The following is a 14,882-nucleotide window of genomic DNA, read 5'->3' as shown; positions in this document are numbered from 1 at the left end:
TCAGAACAAAAGAATTACCCGACACTCGCCACAAACAAACACAAAGCAAAGTCGCGGCGAGCCTTGGGAATCTTAGTATGCTCAACATTGCAAATATGAAGCCAGTAGGGAATTAATAAAGAGGGGAGTCAATAACATTGTGCTAAAGCAGATCTCACATCAGATAAAACAATCAAAAACAACAGCTCACGGTCACTAAATAAAAACAAACAAATGTCCTTTGCACAAGAAACTCTCATAACATAACAGCTTGAAATGAAATCTATCTTATTTGTAGCTACAACCGTTTAAAGCCTTTTCTCCACTGCATGATCGTCTCTCCGCCGGCTCATATATATTTGATTTCGTGTCTATGAATGTAAGATCTTCACGCTGGGTTTGCTGTCCTGACACAGAAACCTCTAACAGCTGTTTGATTTCACATGTTCATTAATTGCGTGTTGACGCCCGCGGTCTGGCCGCACATGATAAGCGCTCCTCTGGGTTCACCGTTATGGTTATGTAATCGTGATGTTTACCATGGAGCGTTCTGTCAGATCTACTCATCCTCAGTCGCTCTTCACATGCTCTGTGTGCTGTCAGGATGAGCGAGTGTGTGTGTGTGTGTAGGCAGTGCACTTTGACCTTTCTTAACCCCTGTCCTTCTCTCTTTAATCACTTGGAGATGTCAGAGTGACCAGACCAAGCACTTGGACCTCAGTGATGATGGTGAAGGCAATCCCATAATGCACTGCAACAAGTTCAGTGGAAGGAAATCATCCAAGATGGCGAACAGGGGTGAGATAAATGTTGATTATAAATATATATAAAAATATAGTAATTAAATTTCATATGCAACCTAAAAAATATAGATTCATTGTGTTGAATATACACAAACACATCCTCTAAGCCATGTTTGGGTCAATTATGGATGAACCCAACCGTTGGTTGAAATGTTTAAATGTTTTTTTTAAATTATTTTTAATACATGTAATCTATATATTTACATTTTTAATGATAATACATTACTTTGTATAATCTTATTAAATACATATTATATATTTTTTATTCAATATACATTTAATCTAGATTTTTTAGATTTTGAATGAAATGTAAATCCATTATTTTGTAATATATATTAAATAAAATGAATCTAGATTTTTTTAAGTAGTGAATGAAACTATATATATATATTTAAATGGAGTTGCTACACACACACACACACACACACACACACACACACTTCAAGACATTCTTTTTAGAATGTTTCACTTGATCAAAAGGATATATATTATAAATATATTATAAAATATTTAGTATGTGTATATATATATATATGTGTGTGTGTGTGTGTGTGTGTGTGTGTGTGTGTGTGTGTGTGTGTGTGTGTGTGTGTGTGGGTGGGTGTGTTTGTGGGTGTGGGTGTGTATGCCTATGTCATCAATATAGACAGCAAGATAGCTCAAAAAGATTTGCCATGGTGCTGAGTGAATTGAGTTTAAGTAAGCACACTCTAGTCTGATCTTCCTGCAGCGCTATCCCAGCACCCTAAACCCCATCCCCGTGACCCCGTGACCCTGAGCTTCTCCAACCACCAGCAGGAAAAGAAGTCCAGATAGAGCAAACAAAGTTCAGTTTGTCTGAACAACGGTGCAATCCAAGCAACGGTGGAGCAGAGCTCAGAAATGCTGGTGTGTGAGAGCGAGAGAGCAAGAGAGAGAGCAGAGAGAGTGAGAGAGCGAGAGAGAGCAGAGAGAGCAGACGTCTTGGGATGTAAAGTGCTGACCTTTACTTCTCTCAACACACACCGTGGAGAAATATCACATGGAACGGCTCTATTCAATCTCTACTGTGAGCAGCGCAGAAGGCCAGAACAAACTTTTCAGGACATAATCGCAGAAAGAAAGAAGCTTTCGGAACATTATGTCCTACTCGATTACAAACTTACCAACGAAGGTCAAACAGAGCAGCTCTTCTGGCCACTAAACGTTCCTCTTCGTCTTCACACTGTCCTCCTCAGAAGTTCACTCTGTTCCTCAAGCTGTAGGTGAGCTTTATATCTCGAGAAGTGTGATGTGCAGCGGTTCTCTGAAGCCCAGCGGAAGCCGAAGCTAGTCTTAGTTCATTTAACATGATCTTACAGCCTGAACAGATAAACAGGTTCAAGAGTAATAATAGTATCTATCTATCTATCTATCTATCTATCTATCTATCTATCTATCTATCTATCTATCTATCTATCTATCTATCTATCTATCTATCTATCTGTCTATCTGTCTGTCTGTCTGCCATCTTAATCTTTTTTAATTTTATTTAAGTTACTTATATAAAGATTTGAGCAATAGTTTCTTTAAAATGACCCAATTGCCAAAGCATTGCAAAACCTTTCATAAGATATGTATTTTGACATTTGTTTGTTTTTTTGCCAATATATTTTGGCTTTAAAGTCTGTGCTGATGCAATATCAAAATCTGAAGTTAGTCTCTAGTCAAAACAGCCCTTGAATGTAAACATGTGCCAGGAGAGACGGAGGGACTCCTGAAAAACAAGAACTGATGGTTCGAGAGCATATATCGTTAGCATGCACAAACAAAAACTCATTAATAAAATAGAATAACATTTAATCAAGCTTGAGAAAGTAAATATTAACAAGCCTGCCATGTTTGTTTGTTTGTTTGTTTTTTTTTTTGTTTTTTTTCAGTCAGCGGACGAACCCACCCTGAAGTTTGCAGACATCTTGGTAAACGCTTGATGCAAATTGTGTGTAACTTGTCAGAGGCTAACAGCTCTAAATATTTTATGATGGGTCGCAAAAAGATAGAGCAATAAGATTTATTAGATTTACATTAATAGATAATAAATTAGATTTATGATTACAAAACAACTTTTGATTAGCTATAAATAGCTACACAGAAAGGGTCCAAAAGTTTAAGACCACTAGTGAGAATTTTCATCATTTAATGCATAATTTTACACTACTAAATTATATATCAGATCCCTATATACATATTTTAATACATTTTATTTAATGCTGTTTTAATCCAGTTTAGATGTGAGAAGCATGCTTGAATTAATAAATAAGAAGCTTAATATAATTTAAATGTAACATATCTGAATTAATTGGTTTGTTGTTAGTGAGTTAGGGGCATTAAAGGAACACACGGAAAAAAACCAACACAAAGCTAATTTAGCAGAGCTGTTGGTTTGGTTATTTGTCCCGCTTATCATGGAGCCTCTGTGCCCGACAGGATCGATTTGAGTAAGTGTGGTATTTAACTACAATAGCGCTGTTTTCTTTGTTCTTGAGGACAGACGGCGACCTCGCTTGATCTTATGATGAACCAGAAAACCTGCAATAACCTAGATGTTCACGTTTCTATGATATTCAGGTTTATATCACTTTTTCAGTGTAAGTCTGTGAGAGTTTTTGGCACCCATTTTACTATCCAATAGACTAAAATCTTAAAGGGTACCTACCGGTAGGCCTATATGCCCTTTTTCAAAATCTTGATTTCGTTTTTTGGGCTTCTAGAATAGGTTTTCATGCTTGAATGTTCAAAAAACGTATTATTTTCCCCATATTCTCCATTGTTGCAGCTCCTCTCTTCCCAGTCTGTCAGTAACGCTCTGTTTAGTTCCTGTCTCCATGAAGCCCCTCCTTCTGAAGAGCACACTGTGCTCTGATTGGTCGGCTGGATCAATGTGTTGTGATTGGTCAGTGTTTGGGAAATGTCCCGCCCCTTACCATAATCGTCAGTTTCAACACACTACTAACTAACTCAACCAGGCCCCGCCCCTTTATTCTGCGTATGAATTATTTAAATGAGGAATATTGTGACGTGTTCGTTCCCGGAAGAAACTCAAGACTACAATGGAGGCGTTTCAGGGAGTTCAGAAACACTGACACTGATATAGAGAGTAACTCCCTTTTTTTGACATTGTAAATTAAACAAAGATTATTGAAGTATGTTTTACAAGAAAATACTATTTCATGTTTCATTCAAGTGTGCTGCTTGATGTTTCCTTGTAAATGATTGTGAAATACTAGAGTGAAAATTTAGTGTAATAGTAAAAAATTATTAACAGCAAAAAAATAAAACATGAAGTTTTTGAGATAGAAAAACAACTTTCTGTGCAGTTATAAGATTCTTCAATGCTCAGAAAGGCTAAAGTAAAAACATGATTTCTACTCAGAAGAGACGTAAACAGACACGATAACGGGACGGCTGACAGGTGGTAGTGATTTCACATATCTGTGTATCTAAAGAGGTTCACTTCCAGACAGGCTCGGAGAGCATATCACACACGCAACAAGTAGCTGCGCGGCATAAAATACAAACAGCCATCAGTTTTGTAGCTGTTAGGAGACGTTTTTTATGATAAATATGATGTGACTCGAGCACAGCTGAAATACCATCAGGGGTCCAGAAACCGACACAGAATAAATGAGTTTTTAGAGGGAAAGACGGATCCTCTGCCGTTGTACTACTTGTCTAGAGTTGAAACACTCATCAGCTTTAGTCAATGGATTGTGAAGAATCAACACAATGGCTCATTACTGTAAGCTAATGCAATGAGACTCAACTGAGACACCCAGAACAATGAGACAGACAATTGGAAACAGCACATGTCATATTCAAGTCACATGCTTTAAAGTGCAGTTAAAAGCAATTAAAGTGCCTATATTATGATTTTTTGGATATTTCCTTTCATGCAATATAGGTGTTTGTGAATTTAAAAGGTCTGCAATGTTTCAAAGATCAAAGTGTCACAACAGACTGGGCCATCTGACCAATCAGAGCAGAGTAGACCAATAACAAAAGACTGAGCCATCTGACCAATCAGAGTAGAGTAGACCAATCAGAACAGAATGTGTCATCTGACCAATCAGAGCAGAGTAGACCAATCACAAAAGACTGGGCTATCTGACCAATCAGAGCAGAATAGACCAATCACAACAGACTGGGCTATCTGACCAATCAGAGCAGAGTAGACCAATCACAACAGACTGGGCTATCTGACCAATCAGAGCAGAGTAGACCAATCACAACAGACTGGGTCACCTGACCAATCAGAGCAGAGTAGACCAATCACAACAGACTTGGTCATCTGACCAATCAGAGCAGAGTAGACCAATCACAACAGACTGGGCCATCTGAGCAATCAGAGCAGATTAGACCAATCAGAACAGACTGGGCCATCTGACCAATCAGAGCAGAGTAGACCAATCACAACAGACTGGGCCATCTGACCAATCAGAGCAGAGTAGACCAATCACAACAGACTGGGTCATCTGACCAATCAGAGCAGAGTAGACCAATCACAACAGACTGGGTCATCTGACCAATCAGAGCAGAGTAGACCAATCACAACAGACTGGGCCATCTGACCAATCAGAGCATAGTAGACCAATCACACCAGACTGGGCCATCTGACCAATCAGAGCAGAGTAGACCAATCACACCAGACTGGGCCATCTGACCAATCAGAGCAGAGTAGACCAATCACACCAGACTGGGCCATCTGACCAATCAGAGCAGATTAGACCAATCACAACAGACTGAAAAAAAAAGTCCTTAAGAAAACACCTCTTGTGAGTGATGTATATGTGCAGGTACATTATCAGAACTAAATTTGAGTTTAGCAGTCGTATGAAAAGCTAAAGTGATGCCATTAGGGGATGGTGCTCATCTCAGGCAGGCTTCAGTCGTAAGAAAGCCTCATCAATATTCATTATGAGAAGCCGTCGCCCATTTAATAACAGTGGGAAAGAAGAGCTGCAGAACATGTGGAAGTTTGATGGTAATCCTGAGTATCTTTGACGTACCGGGGAGGATGCGGTGTGGCTCGCAGAATCTCGCTCAGGAATACACTTCAAACCGGGTGACAGCAGCGGATCCGGACTTCACCGTACGCCTCCTGAACCGTCACTAATTATGTGTGCGACACACACACTCAAGGAGAAATAGAGCCGAGAGAGACGGTGCACCGGCTTACATTTCAATCCAGGTCCGCTTATCATGATGCCCTTACACATAAAAGTTGATGCTAATGTCATGCAAGGTTCTTATCTAAAATAAGTAGATGTTCGCAGAAGCCAAAACCTTTTTTGTTACTTGCATTAAAATAAATGTAAATGTAATGGTATGGGTTATATTGCAGTATTTATTATAGCGATATATGTATTTATTATAAATTATTATATATTAGTGCTGTCTAATAATTTAATCATCATGATTAATTACATCTAACAAAAGTTTGTAAATATATATAGGCTATGTGTGACACACACACACACACACACACACACACACACACACACACACACACACACACACACACACACACACACACACACACACACACACACACACACACACACATATATTTATATGTGTGCTATATATATATATATTTATATGTGTGTGTGTGTGTGTGTAATCAACTACTAAATTATTAATATTTGAACTAATTTAAAAGTAATAGTAACTTAATGATACTAAAATAATACTGGCAAGCATCACTATTTCTTGCACTATTGTTGAGGGCGAGGTGTGCTATTGCTTTTCTAAATGATTATATTTATGATTTTCATGATCAAGTGAGAGAAAAAATCCCACAGATCATAAACTAGAATCCACTCTGAACATCTTAGGAACTGCATAGCAACACCCTGGAAACACCCTAGCTTTTGCACACGAAAGCTGTAAACTTCTGCTTTCATTAAATAACTTAGCTGATAAAATGTTGAATATTTTAACCGTAAAATAACAGAAAAACAACCTTCACCAGACGGATCCCTCTTCTAGACACCAGCTCTAATCTGTTTTAAACCCCTTTGGACAGACTGGATTACTAATTGGGTGGATTTATAGCTGGTTAAGAGACGAAGGAACCACTATCAGGTCGTTCTGTGTGTGACACACAGTTCAGTGTAAAGATGAGTTCAGATGAGGGTCAGAGATCTACACACGAATCGAGCTGTGTAGAAGACATGATGACAACATCTCACACTCGTATCTGACCTGAGAGAGACACTGAACGGTAAGAACTGCTATGTTTGGGTTCACACAGTCAGGACAGCATGAGTTCAGCACATTATTCAAACCTGTGAAAATGTGAAGCTAAACTGAATAATTCTGAATGTATACGGTTAAGAAAAAAAACAGCTAATGTATTAGTGCTGTCAAATCGATTCATCTATCGCGTCTAACATAAAAGTTTGTAAATAAGTGTGTGTGTGTATGTATATACACTTTTTTTTACACATTTATGTTGGGTGCGATTAATCACAGCACTAATTGTAATGTCATGACTGTGTTTGTACTTGTATCATGTATTCTGTAAACAAAAATGTATTTTGTTTTTAAATGTGATATATAAAGTTGATTTATTTACCCCACAAAATAAATCCAGATTAAAATATTACACGAAGATATTTATGTAATGTTTGAAAGTGACAGATCATATTTTCCTTTCAATGTTATTTTCGTTAAATGTTAAGTTTTACCCCTTATGAAATCCTGCCTTAAGTTTGTTTTATTTCATTTTTTATATTTTTTAAATTAACACATATTTTATTTATTAATACAATTTATTATTTTGTTTTATTTTTTTATCCATTTATATAGTTAATTTTATGATTTTAATGGTAAAATATTTTATTTACAAATGAAAATTCCCAAAATCTACCTAATCTATGATAAAGCAACAGCAGATGTTGACAAACGGTCAGATTTTATTTTGAATGCATCATAGTTTTTCCCCCCAATATTTTTTATTATAATGTTTGATAACATATCTTCAGCCAAAAACAATGTTTATTTAGATTTATTTATTGTTAACCTTAACTTTATTTTGATCAATAATGCATACTTAAACTCTACGTTCTAAATATTTATTTTACAGTTTGATGTTTTTTAATTTTATTTTCTAATAATAATAATAAAACGTTTTCAGAAGGTACTACAACAAATAGCCAACAACTTTTAACTTTGCGTGGATTTTATAATATTGAATGAGCACAAAAAACAAAAACAAAGAATGTAATTCGAATACTAAATAAATGAATCGCGTCATCGCGTCATGTGATTGGTCCGCGCGTAAACCCCGCCTCCTCAGAGCTCTCTCGCTTCTCCCGCCTGCGCCCTGGACACCGTTGCTAAGGAATCCCGAGTTTCCGAGCTCGAGCGCTTCTCAGTGCTCAGACATGGCGGCGGACCTGAACCCGGACTGGCTGTCGTGCCTGCCTTCCTCATGGAGTTACGGCGTGACCCGGGACGGACGCGTGTTCTTTATCAAGTAAATATCCGCGGGGTGTAAAGTTGGGGCTCGTTTCGTCTCGAATGCCTCTCGTCGGTTGTTTAATTTTCACCTTCTCTCTCCCTTTTTCCTCACCCAACAGTGAAGAAGCGAAGAGCACAACCTGGCTACATCCAGTCACGGGAGAAGCCGTCATTACAGGGCACAGAAAAACTCCAGGTAAGAGGCTTTTAACTGCGTTAATCATTGGGGGAAATCAGTGCGTGAGAATAGCGCGGAGAAATGCAATCAATGCAGCTGCAGAACCGCAGCTGTGGCAGAACGCGACGCGAACAATGTCAGCGCGTTTGCGTTTGCGTCGCGTTGCATGCATGCAGTACACCTGAACGCGCAGTATTTGACAACTCGCATTTGCTTATCTACATATCTGAAGGGTTGCATGGTCATTTTTTCCCGCGCGGTCCGTTTGATTGACAGCTGTCATTTATATTGCACTCGTTAGATCACTTGACAGCATGCATGTTTCTCATAACACTCTTATTTCGAAACTTCCACAAGCCTGAAATCCGTAATATTTGAATTGTTAAAGCATTAACAGTTGCTTTGTCACAATGCAAGGTGAATGATCCTCATGTTACATGTTGAGCTGCAGTACACAGATGCATTAGGAGCACAGCAATGCTTGTGGGGCATTGAAAAGCACTGCAGATTATTGAGAGATGTGCTGCCCGCTGCAGCCACTCACTCTTGAAAGATGCTTTTTGCATGCAAAACTCATTGTCCTCTTGTTTCTCCCTTTCAGATTTACCCACCGGATGGGAGGAAGGATATACGTTCGAAGGAGCCCGTTGCTTTATCAAGTGAGTTGGAGGTTCAGCTCCTGGCGGAAGGAGGATATTTCGCTCTCTTTTGCTTGTTTGACAGCAGCCGTGATTTCAGATCACCGCCCCCTCACACACACACACACACACACACACACACACACACACACACACACACACACACACACACACACACACACACACACACACACACACACACACACACACACACACACACACCATAGCATTTCCATAAATGCTTTTGCTCGCACACTGAAGGCATACACAAGCTCTTTCCCACCCTGTTTAAAAAAAAGAAAAAGTAATTACCGTGAGGGTGATGGAGGGCTTGACGGGCCCGTGTGATTCAATGCTCTGTTGGTTGAACAGGCTCAACTTGTTAGTTTTCCACCCAGTGAATCATATTAACCCTTGTTTGTACAGCTCTTGTCTACTGCATGTTTAGGAGAAAACTGTTGCGCCCTTCATGTGGTTTTCATGTCCTGCTTTTGGTTTAGCCGGTCGTGGTGTGTTTGATTGGATGCGTGTCTTGGCTGGAGAGGAGCTGATCGATGTTATTTTTAGAACCTAATGGGCTTTTTTAAATTAGTAGTGAATGTGGCTTTTTCAAGACTATTTTAATCAGTGAATGTGTTAAAAATGAGCCTGGTTGTGTATTGGTATCATATTTGGCTATATTGAGATTATTCACATCAATGATTTGCATAGTATCAGATTAATACCTTTTGCTTATGCTGTTTTTTGTGTTTTTAAGGAAAATAGCATGTGGAATAAGTGTTTTTGTTTACACTTCATCGATATGTAATATTTAAATATGCATTAAAATGCATTGGTTGTTGGAAGTTCTATATTTTTTGACTGATATAAAGTAATAAAATTAGTTTATTTTCTTTGTCATCTGTGCCTTAATATGACCGAACAGTATTATTAGAGCAGTATCTTGCATTATCAGTAGCATATCATGCAATTTGTTTATGGTGAAAAATTGGTGCATCTGAATAGGGTTTTACTTTATTGCTAAATTGAACTTGCATCTGAACGGTTTACATTGTATTTTAGCGACGCATATGAGAAGATTTTTAAGCAAAGCCCTTGTTGTGTCATCTTTGGCGGTCTGGAATGAATAGATGAATGAATAGATGTACAGATGTGAACTATTTTAACCACTATGGTCTGTCGAACTGCTTCCGACTTCATGTAAATTTTGTATGCATGGTGTGTGCTTTGTAGTTTTGTTCCCAACCCAGTCCAGGGCTGAGCTTTTTAAGGCAGCTGTAGGCTGATTTAACACAAGGATTTGAGCTAAAACTCACGAGATGCATCTCATCACGTCAGGATTGACAACCTAACCCTTTCAGGACCTTTCCTGCTCCACTGAGGCATGTGGACGCTGCATCACTGTCTGCTTTCCTTAGGCCAACACGCCTGGGACACGCCAAACCCTCCGATGATCTAGCTGCAATCTCAACGCCGAGGACTGAGTCATGTGCATCGTCTTTTGCTTGAATGCACCTTTTTGTCATCCTCTCTGTGGATTACCGTGAGCACACAAACTCCCTGGACCCCTTTACTGCTGCGCTGATGATACATGGAGGCCCAAAACTGTTGCTCACGCACTTGAAATAAGACTGTGGATCTTCATACTGATCTAAGACCTGCTATGGGAGAAACTCTGACCAGTGGCGTTGTGAGGAACTTGCTCATGTTACTGCGTCGGCAAATGGCGGGTGGCCAGAGATTAAGAGTGATATGGGGTCATTTATTATTCTGGCTCAAAGTCACTAAGGGACTCGAGAAGGAGCGACGCTCAAAAGCAGCAAGTGGCTTGTGGTATTTGATCCATTGGCTCAAGTCTGTCAGAATTCCTTTAAAAACACTGCAGTGTGTGAGGATGCTTTTCCTGTGTCACCCAGGAATAGCACGGCTAGCCAGAGGACGCTGGGATGCAGGCTTTGCTGTGGTCACCGTGCAGAGAATTCGTAACTCTTTTTAATCCCAAAAGAGCACAACCGTGAGCGCCCATGTTTTTCCGATTCACGTTTTTCCCCTGCAAGGAATTAATACATTCTTTGAGAAAAACTAACCATTGCATTTCAAAGATTCATTAAAATATCTTTAAAACAATTGGCTCTGTTGAACTCTGTAATATTTAATTTTATGCATAAAATATACTTGTGTACATCTAAATATATTGTATATAATGTTGTTATTATTATTATAAACTGCCTGGCCAACTAAAAATCTTTGTTTGGATTTAAATATGTAGGCTAACTACTTAAGAGTCTATTAATGGATCATTGTTGCTGTAATTATTATGTTTTTCTAGCATGTTGTTGTATTTTTGGCAACAGTTCTTCTAACCCTAATTGAAGGAGTGTGTAGCTTTTAATTTCTTAAACAACCATGTAGGAAGACACATCATGGCCATATTCCAGGATGATAAAGCCAAGATTCATCAGGCTCAAATTGTGAAAGATTGTTTGGGAGCATGAAGAATAATTTTCACACATGAATTGGCAGCTCTAAGTCCAGACCTTATACAAGACCTTGACCAAAAATTGATGCACCTCTTGATGGAAATGAATGTTGTGATGTTATATCCATCAAGAAGTGCTCCCTTTTTGGTCAAGATCTTGTATTGATAATGCAAGAGACCAGTAAAGTCTCCTCCAGCACATCCCAAAGACTTGTGAAAATGTGAAATGATATGAATATGGTCATGATGTGACTTCCTACATCGTTGTTTAAGAAATGAAAAGCCACACACTCCATCAAATAGGCCTAGGGGTAGAAGAATGGTTGCCAAACATATAACATGCTAGAAACATCATAATCACTGCAATAATGATCCAATCATAGACTCCTAAGCATTTGCCTATTTAAATCCAAACCGCAACTTTTCTTTTGGTCTGGCAGTGTATATAACTGGTGAAAATCTGCAACTGGAATTTGAACTTTGTTTTTTTTTTTTTTTATGAAGTTGAAATCATACCGACTACAGAAGCTTATATCGTCCTGGACAGTTTTTGCATTTTCACTAAAGATCAATTTTTCTATGGACACAGTAAATGGGATATCTACTTCTGGAGCTCTACTAATGAACCCTTTGTCTTTCTGCAATGGTCTTCGAAAAGGAAGATGAGGAACAGAGGCAAATAATTGAGGTGTTGAAGGAGATGACCTGTGATCTACACCTGGAGCGGCGTGTGAAGCAAAGGTTGCGCTGGCCGTTGAAAGCCTGTTGTTGTGTCGCTGGCTAAAGACCGATCTCTTTTGGCTTTTGCTTGGCAGCTGTTGCAGCGTCTTGGGAATGCTGCAAAATAAACAGCTCATGAAGACACTCATGTTGGTCATTAGTTTCCGCCTACTGCCTAACAGGCCACAGATTGGGCAACAGTACTAGAGGAGGAGGATGAGCTCCCTCCCTCCCCGTGTCTCGCTCATGCCTTGTGTTGCAAATTAAAGGGGGAATGCATTGAAATAACATGCACTCCAAAGAGCATTAGAGGTTAGTCGGAACGGTACTGCATCTGACTGAATGGAATAACCTTTTTGTGATGTTATTTAAGTGTACTTGTTTTAGAGGTGCAATCTGACTTTTTTTCTGGGGCATTTCTGACTGGAGTGGGAAATAAATGGAGCGATGTGGTGAGATGTAAAGAGGGGAAAGTTGCAAAGGTCACTTATTCAACTGTGACGTGCTCTTTATGAAGGTGTGTGTGTGTGTGTGTGTGTGCGTGCATCTGTTTGTGTTGTGTAGATGTTAGATGGGACATAGCAACACTGGCTGCTTGTTAGTTCTGGTTGGGAATGTCTGCTTGTTTGATCACTGGTAAACGAAAGTGATTTTAATCATCCAGTTTAGTGTCCCTAGAGGGATAAACATTAGTTGACGTTTAACCTTTTCACATGTAAGTGTAGAATTTTCAACCTGATTTTTTAGAACATCCACATTTAAATTCCATGGTGATGCATCCAGCTTGTAACAGTCACAACAGAGTGGAACAGTTGGATTCCAGAAGTGTAAACTTCTTAGGGAAATTAATTTTCTTACTTATAAACCTTCAAAGTCAGACCTACTGTGAGTTACAAGGTTGTTGATCGATAGTATTTGCTTCTGTTGAAGCCTTCAACTCGCATTATTTCAACTTCTTTTTAAAAAATAATTATTTAACAGCAGAATTCATGGTGAAGAACTACATTACCCATAATACTGTACAGAAAATTCCACCAATCAGAAAGTCGAAACAATCTTGTTGGCTCCGCCCACCCCCATGAAGCACAGCATATGACGTAATCAAGTTGGCCTCCCTATGCTCTCAAAATACTTAAATATTTGAATATAAGCATATTTTGTTATAAACTAAATATATTGTTTTTATATATATATATTTATAACATTTTTAAATGGGTCGTTTTATATTTCTTCATCGTTTTTAATTTGATTGTGCTTATAATGGTTTATGCTTTTGTTGACACCACCAGCCTGCATTATTTAAACTTATTTTCAAAATAATCATGTTTAACAGCAGAATTCCTGGCGAGAAACTACATTACCCATGATTCTGCAAAGAAATCTCTACCAATCTGGGAATCGAAGCAAGCTAATTCAAGCTAACCAAAGCAGTCTTCCTAATTAAATATTTATGTGTGTGTGTGTGTTATATATCGCTATAAGGGAAAAATGAATAGGAAAAATCCTTCAAGGTCACTGAAAAAGTGGACAAGTGCCATAAACCAGATACAATACAAGGTTTCTCTCAGATTAACTAGTTAAATTGTCATTTAGCAATCCGACTAACTGTAGTGACCTGGGTGTGTTTGGAAAGGAAGGCGAATGAAAACACACATTACAGTCCACTGCAGGTGTTTCCACATTGGCAGCCTGAAACTGTCATCTGTCCTTCAGATGCTGTTGAATGAAATGCTCCTCACTTATTAAGCTGTGTGTGTGTGTTTCACTCGCTGTCACTGTGTGTGAGCGTTTCCTCATTTCCAGAGCAGCAGTAACGCGAGATGCTGTGGTTTTAGGACAGTTAAGTGGGTCGATGGATGGGTGGAGTGAGTCCACAGTGATGAAAAGCTTCCTATGACTGTTGAATCATGTGAAGCCCTCACTCTCTTTCTCTGTCGCTCTCTCTCGTTCACTCGCTCTGAGAGCCACGGGGCAAGTTAAAATGGTGTGAAAGGGTAAATGACGCTTGGCTCTCCGATTGTTTTGACACACGAGCCAGGAGCTGACAGCTTAGTTCAGCGCTCACTTGTGCGATTCCAGTATGAAATATTAGAATTATTTGGCTTTGACTGCAGATGAACTTTTCATAGTCTGATCTAATTGGATAAAGAAACTCCTTTTCCACTGAAACGTTGCTGGTGCTGATCACAGATTCGGCCCTTATTTCGGCCTGAGAGATGATGTCACTGACTGTGTTTCTGCATAACCTGCTCTTAAATAAACATGGCTCATCACAGAGTTTTCATTTTTTTAATCATTTTAATTTCCTGTGTGACTTAATTCTCAGTCGGGATTTATTTAAATGTTCCTATTAAAATAAACATGACAAGAATAAAAATGAGCCTAGATGAAGTTGTTTTTGCTGCTTATTCATCTGAATAGCACCACATTGTGCTTTTCCAGTGTCAACGGCTTTGTTGATTTAGACCTCTGTTTAATTTTGTGTTATCAGTCGGGTGTTATTTTGCTAACTTTTTTTCCCGGTTTTCCAACAGTTTAAAAACAAATTGGCTGTAGTGGAGCCAGTTTTTATTTCAGCCCAGAAATGTCTTTTATTCTTTGTA

The 14,882-nt window shown here is 38.8% G+C and overlaps 1 protein-coding gene and 1 long non-coding RNA gene across 34 annotated transcripts in view; both read left to right on the top strand.

Annotated features, from left to right (window-relative positions):
• The first annotated feature begins 1,544 nt into the window (after positions 1 to 1,544).
• On the top strand, positions 1,545 to 2,811 carry LOC143741566 (uncharacterized). Its single transcript, XR_013205134.1, has 3 exons — positions 1,545 to 2,022; positions 2,477 to 2,554; positions 2,685 to 2,811. It is a non-coding gene; the product is annotated as an uncharacterized LOC143741566 (long non-coding RNA).
• A 5,203-nt stretch (positions 2,812 to 8,014) lies between these two features.
• plekha5 (pleckstrin homology domain containing, family A member 5) overlaps positions 8,015 to 14,882 on the top strand; it is a 138,143-nt gene continuing 131,275 nt past the window's right edge. For 5 of the 33 annotated variants that reach the window (XM_077235099.1, XM_077235098.1, XM_077235095.1 and 2 more), the window contains exons 1-3: positions 8,024 to 8,280; positions 8,384 to 8,460; positions 9,044 to 9,101. In XM_077235099.1, coding sequence (XP_077091214.1) covers positions 8,045 to 8,280; positions 8,384 to 8,460; positions 9,044 to 9,101 — 371 coding nt within the window. In that variant the 5' untranslated portion in view covers positions 8,024 to 8,044. Of the gene's footprint in view, positions 8,281 to 8,383; positions 8,461 to 9,043; positions 9,102 to 14,882 lie in introns of all 33 variants that reach the window. The other 28 variants (XM_077235087.1, XM_077235086.1, XM_077235079.1 and 25 more) reach the window with 11 other exon arrangements.

Source organism: Siphateles boraxobius, unplaced genomic scaffold, assembly GCF_051911475.1.
Source record: "Siphateles boraxobius isolate OS27281-9 unplaced genomic scaffold, OSU_SipBor_1 19, whole genome shotgun sequence".
Taxonomy (NCBI): Eukaryota; Metazoa; Chordata; class Actinopteri; order Cypriniformes; family Leuciscidae; genus Siphateles; species Siphateles boraxobius.
This window is presented reverse-complemented; position numbering and strand designations above follow the sequence as displayed.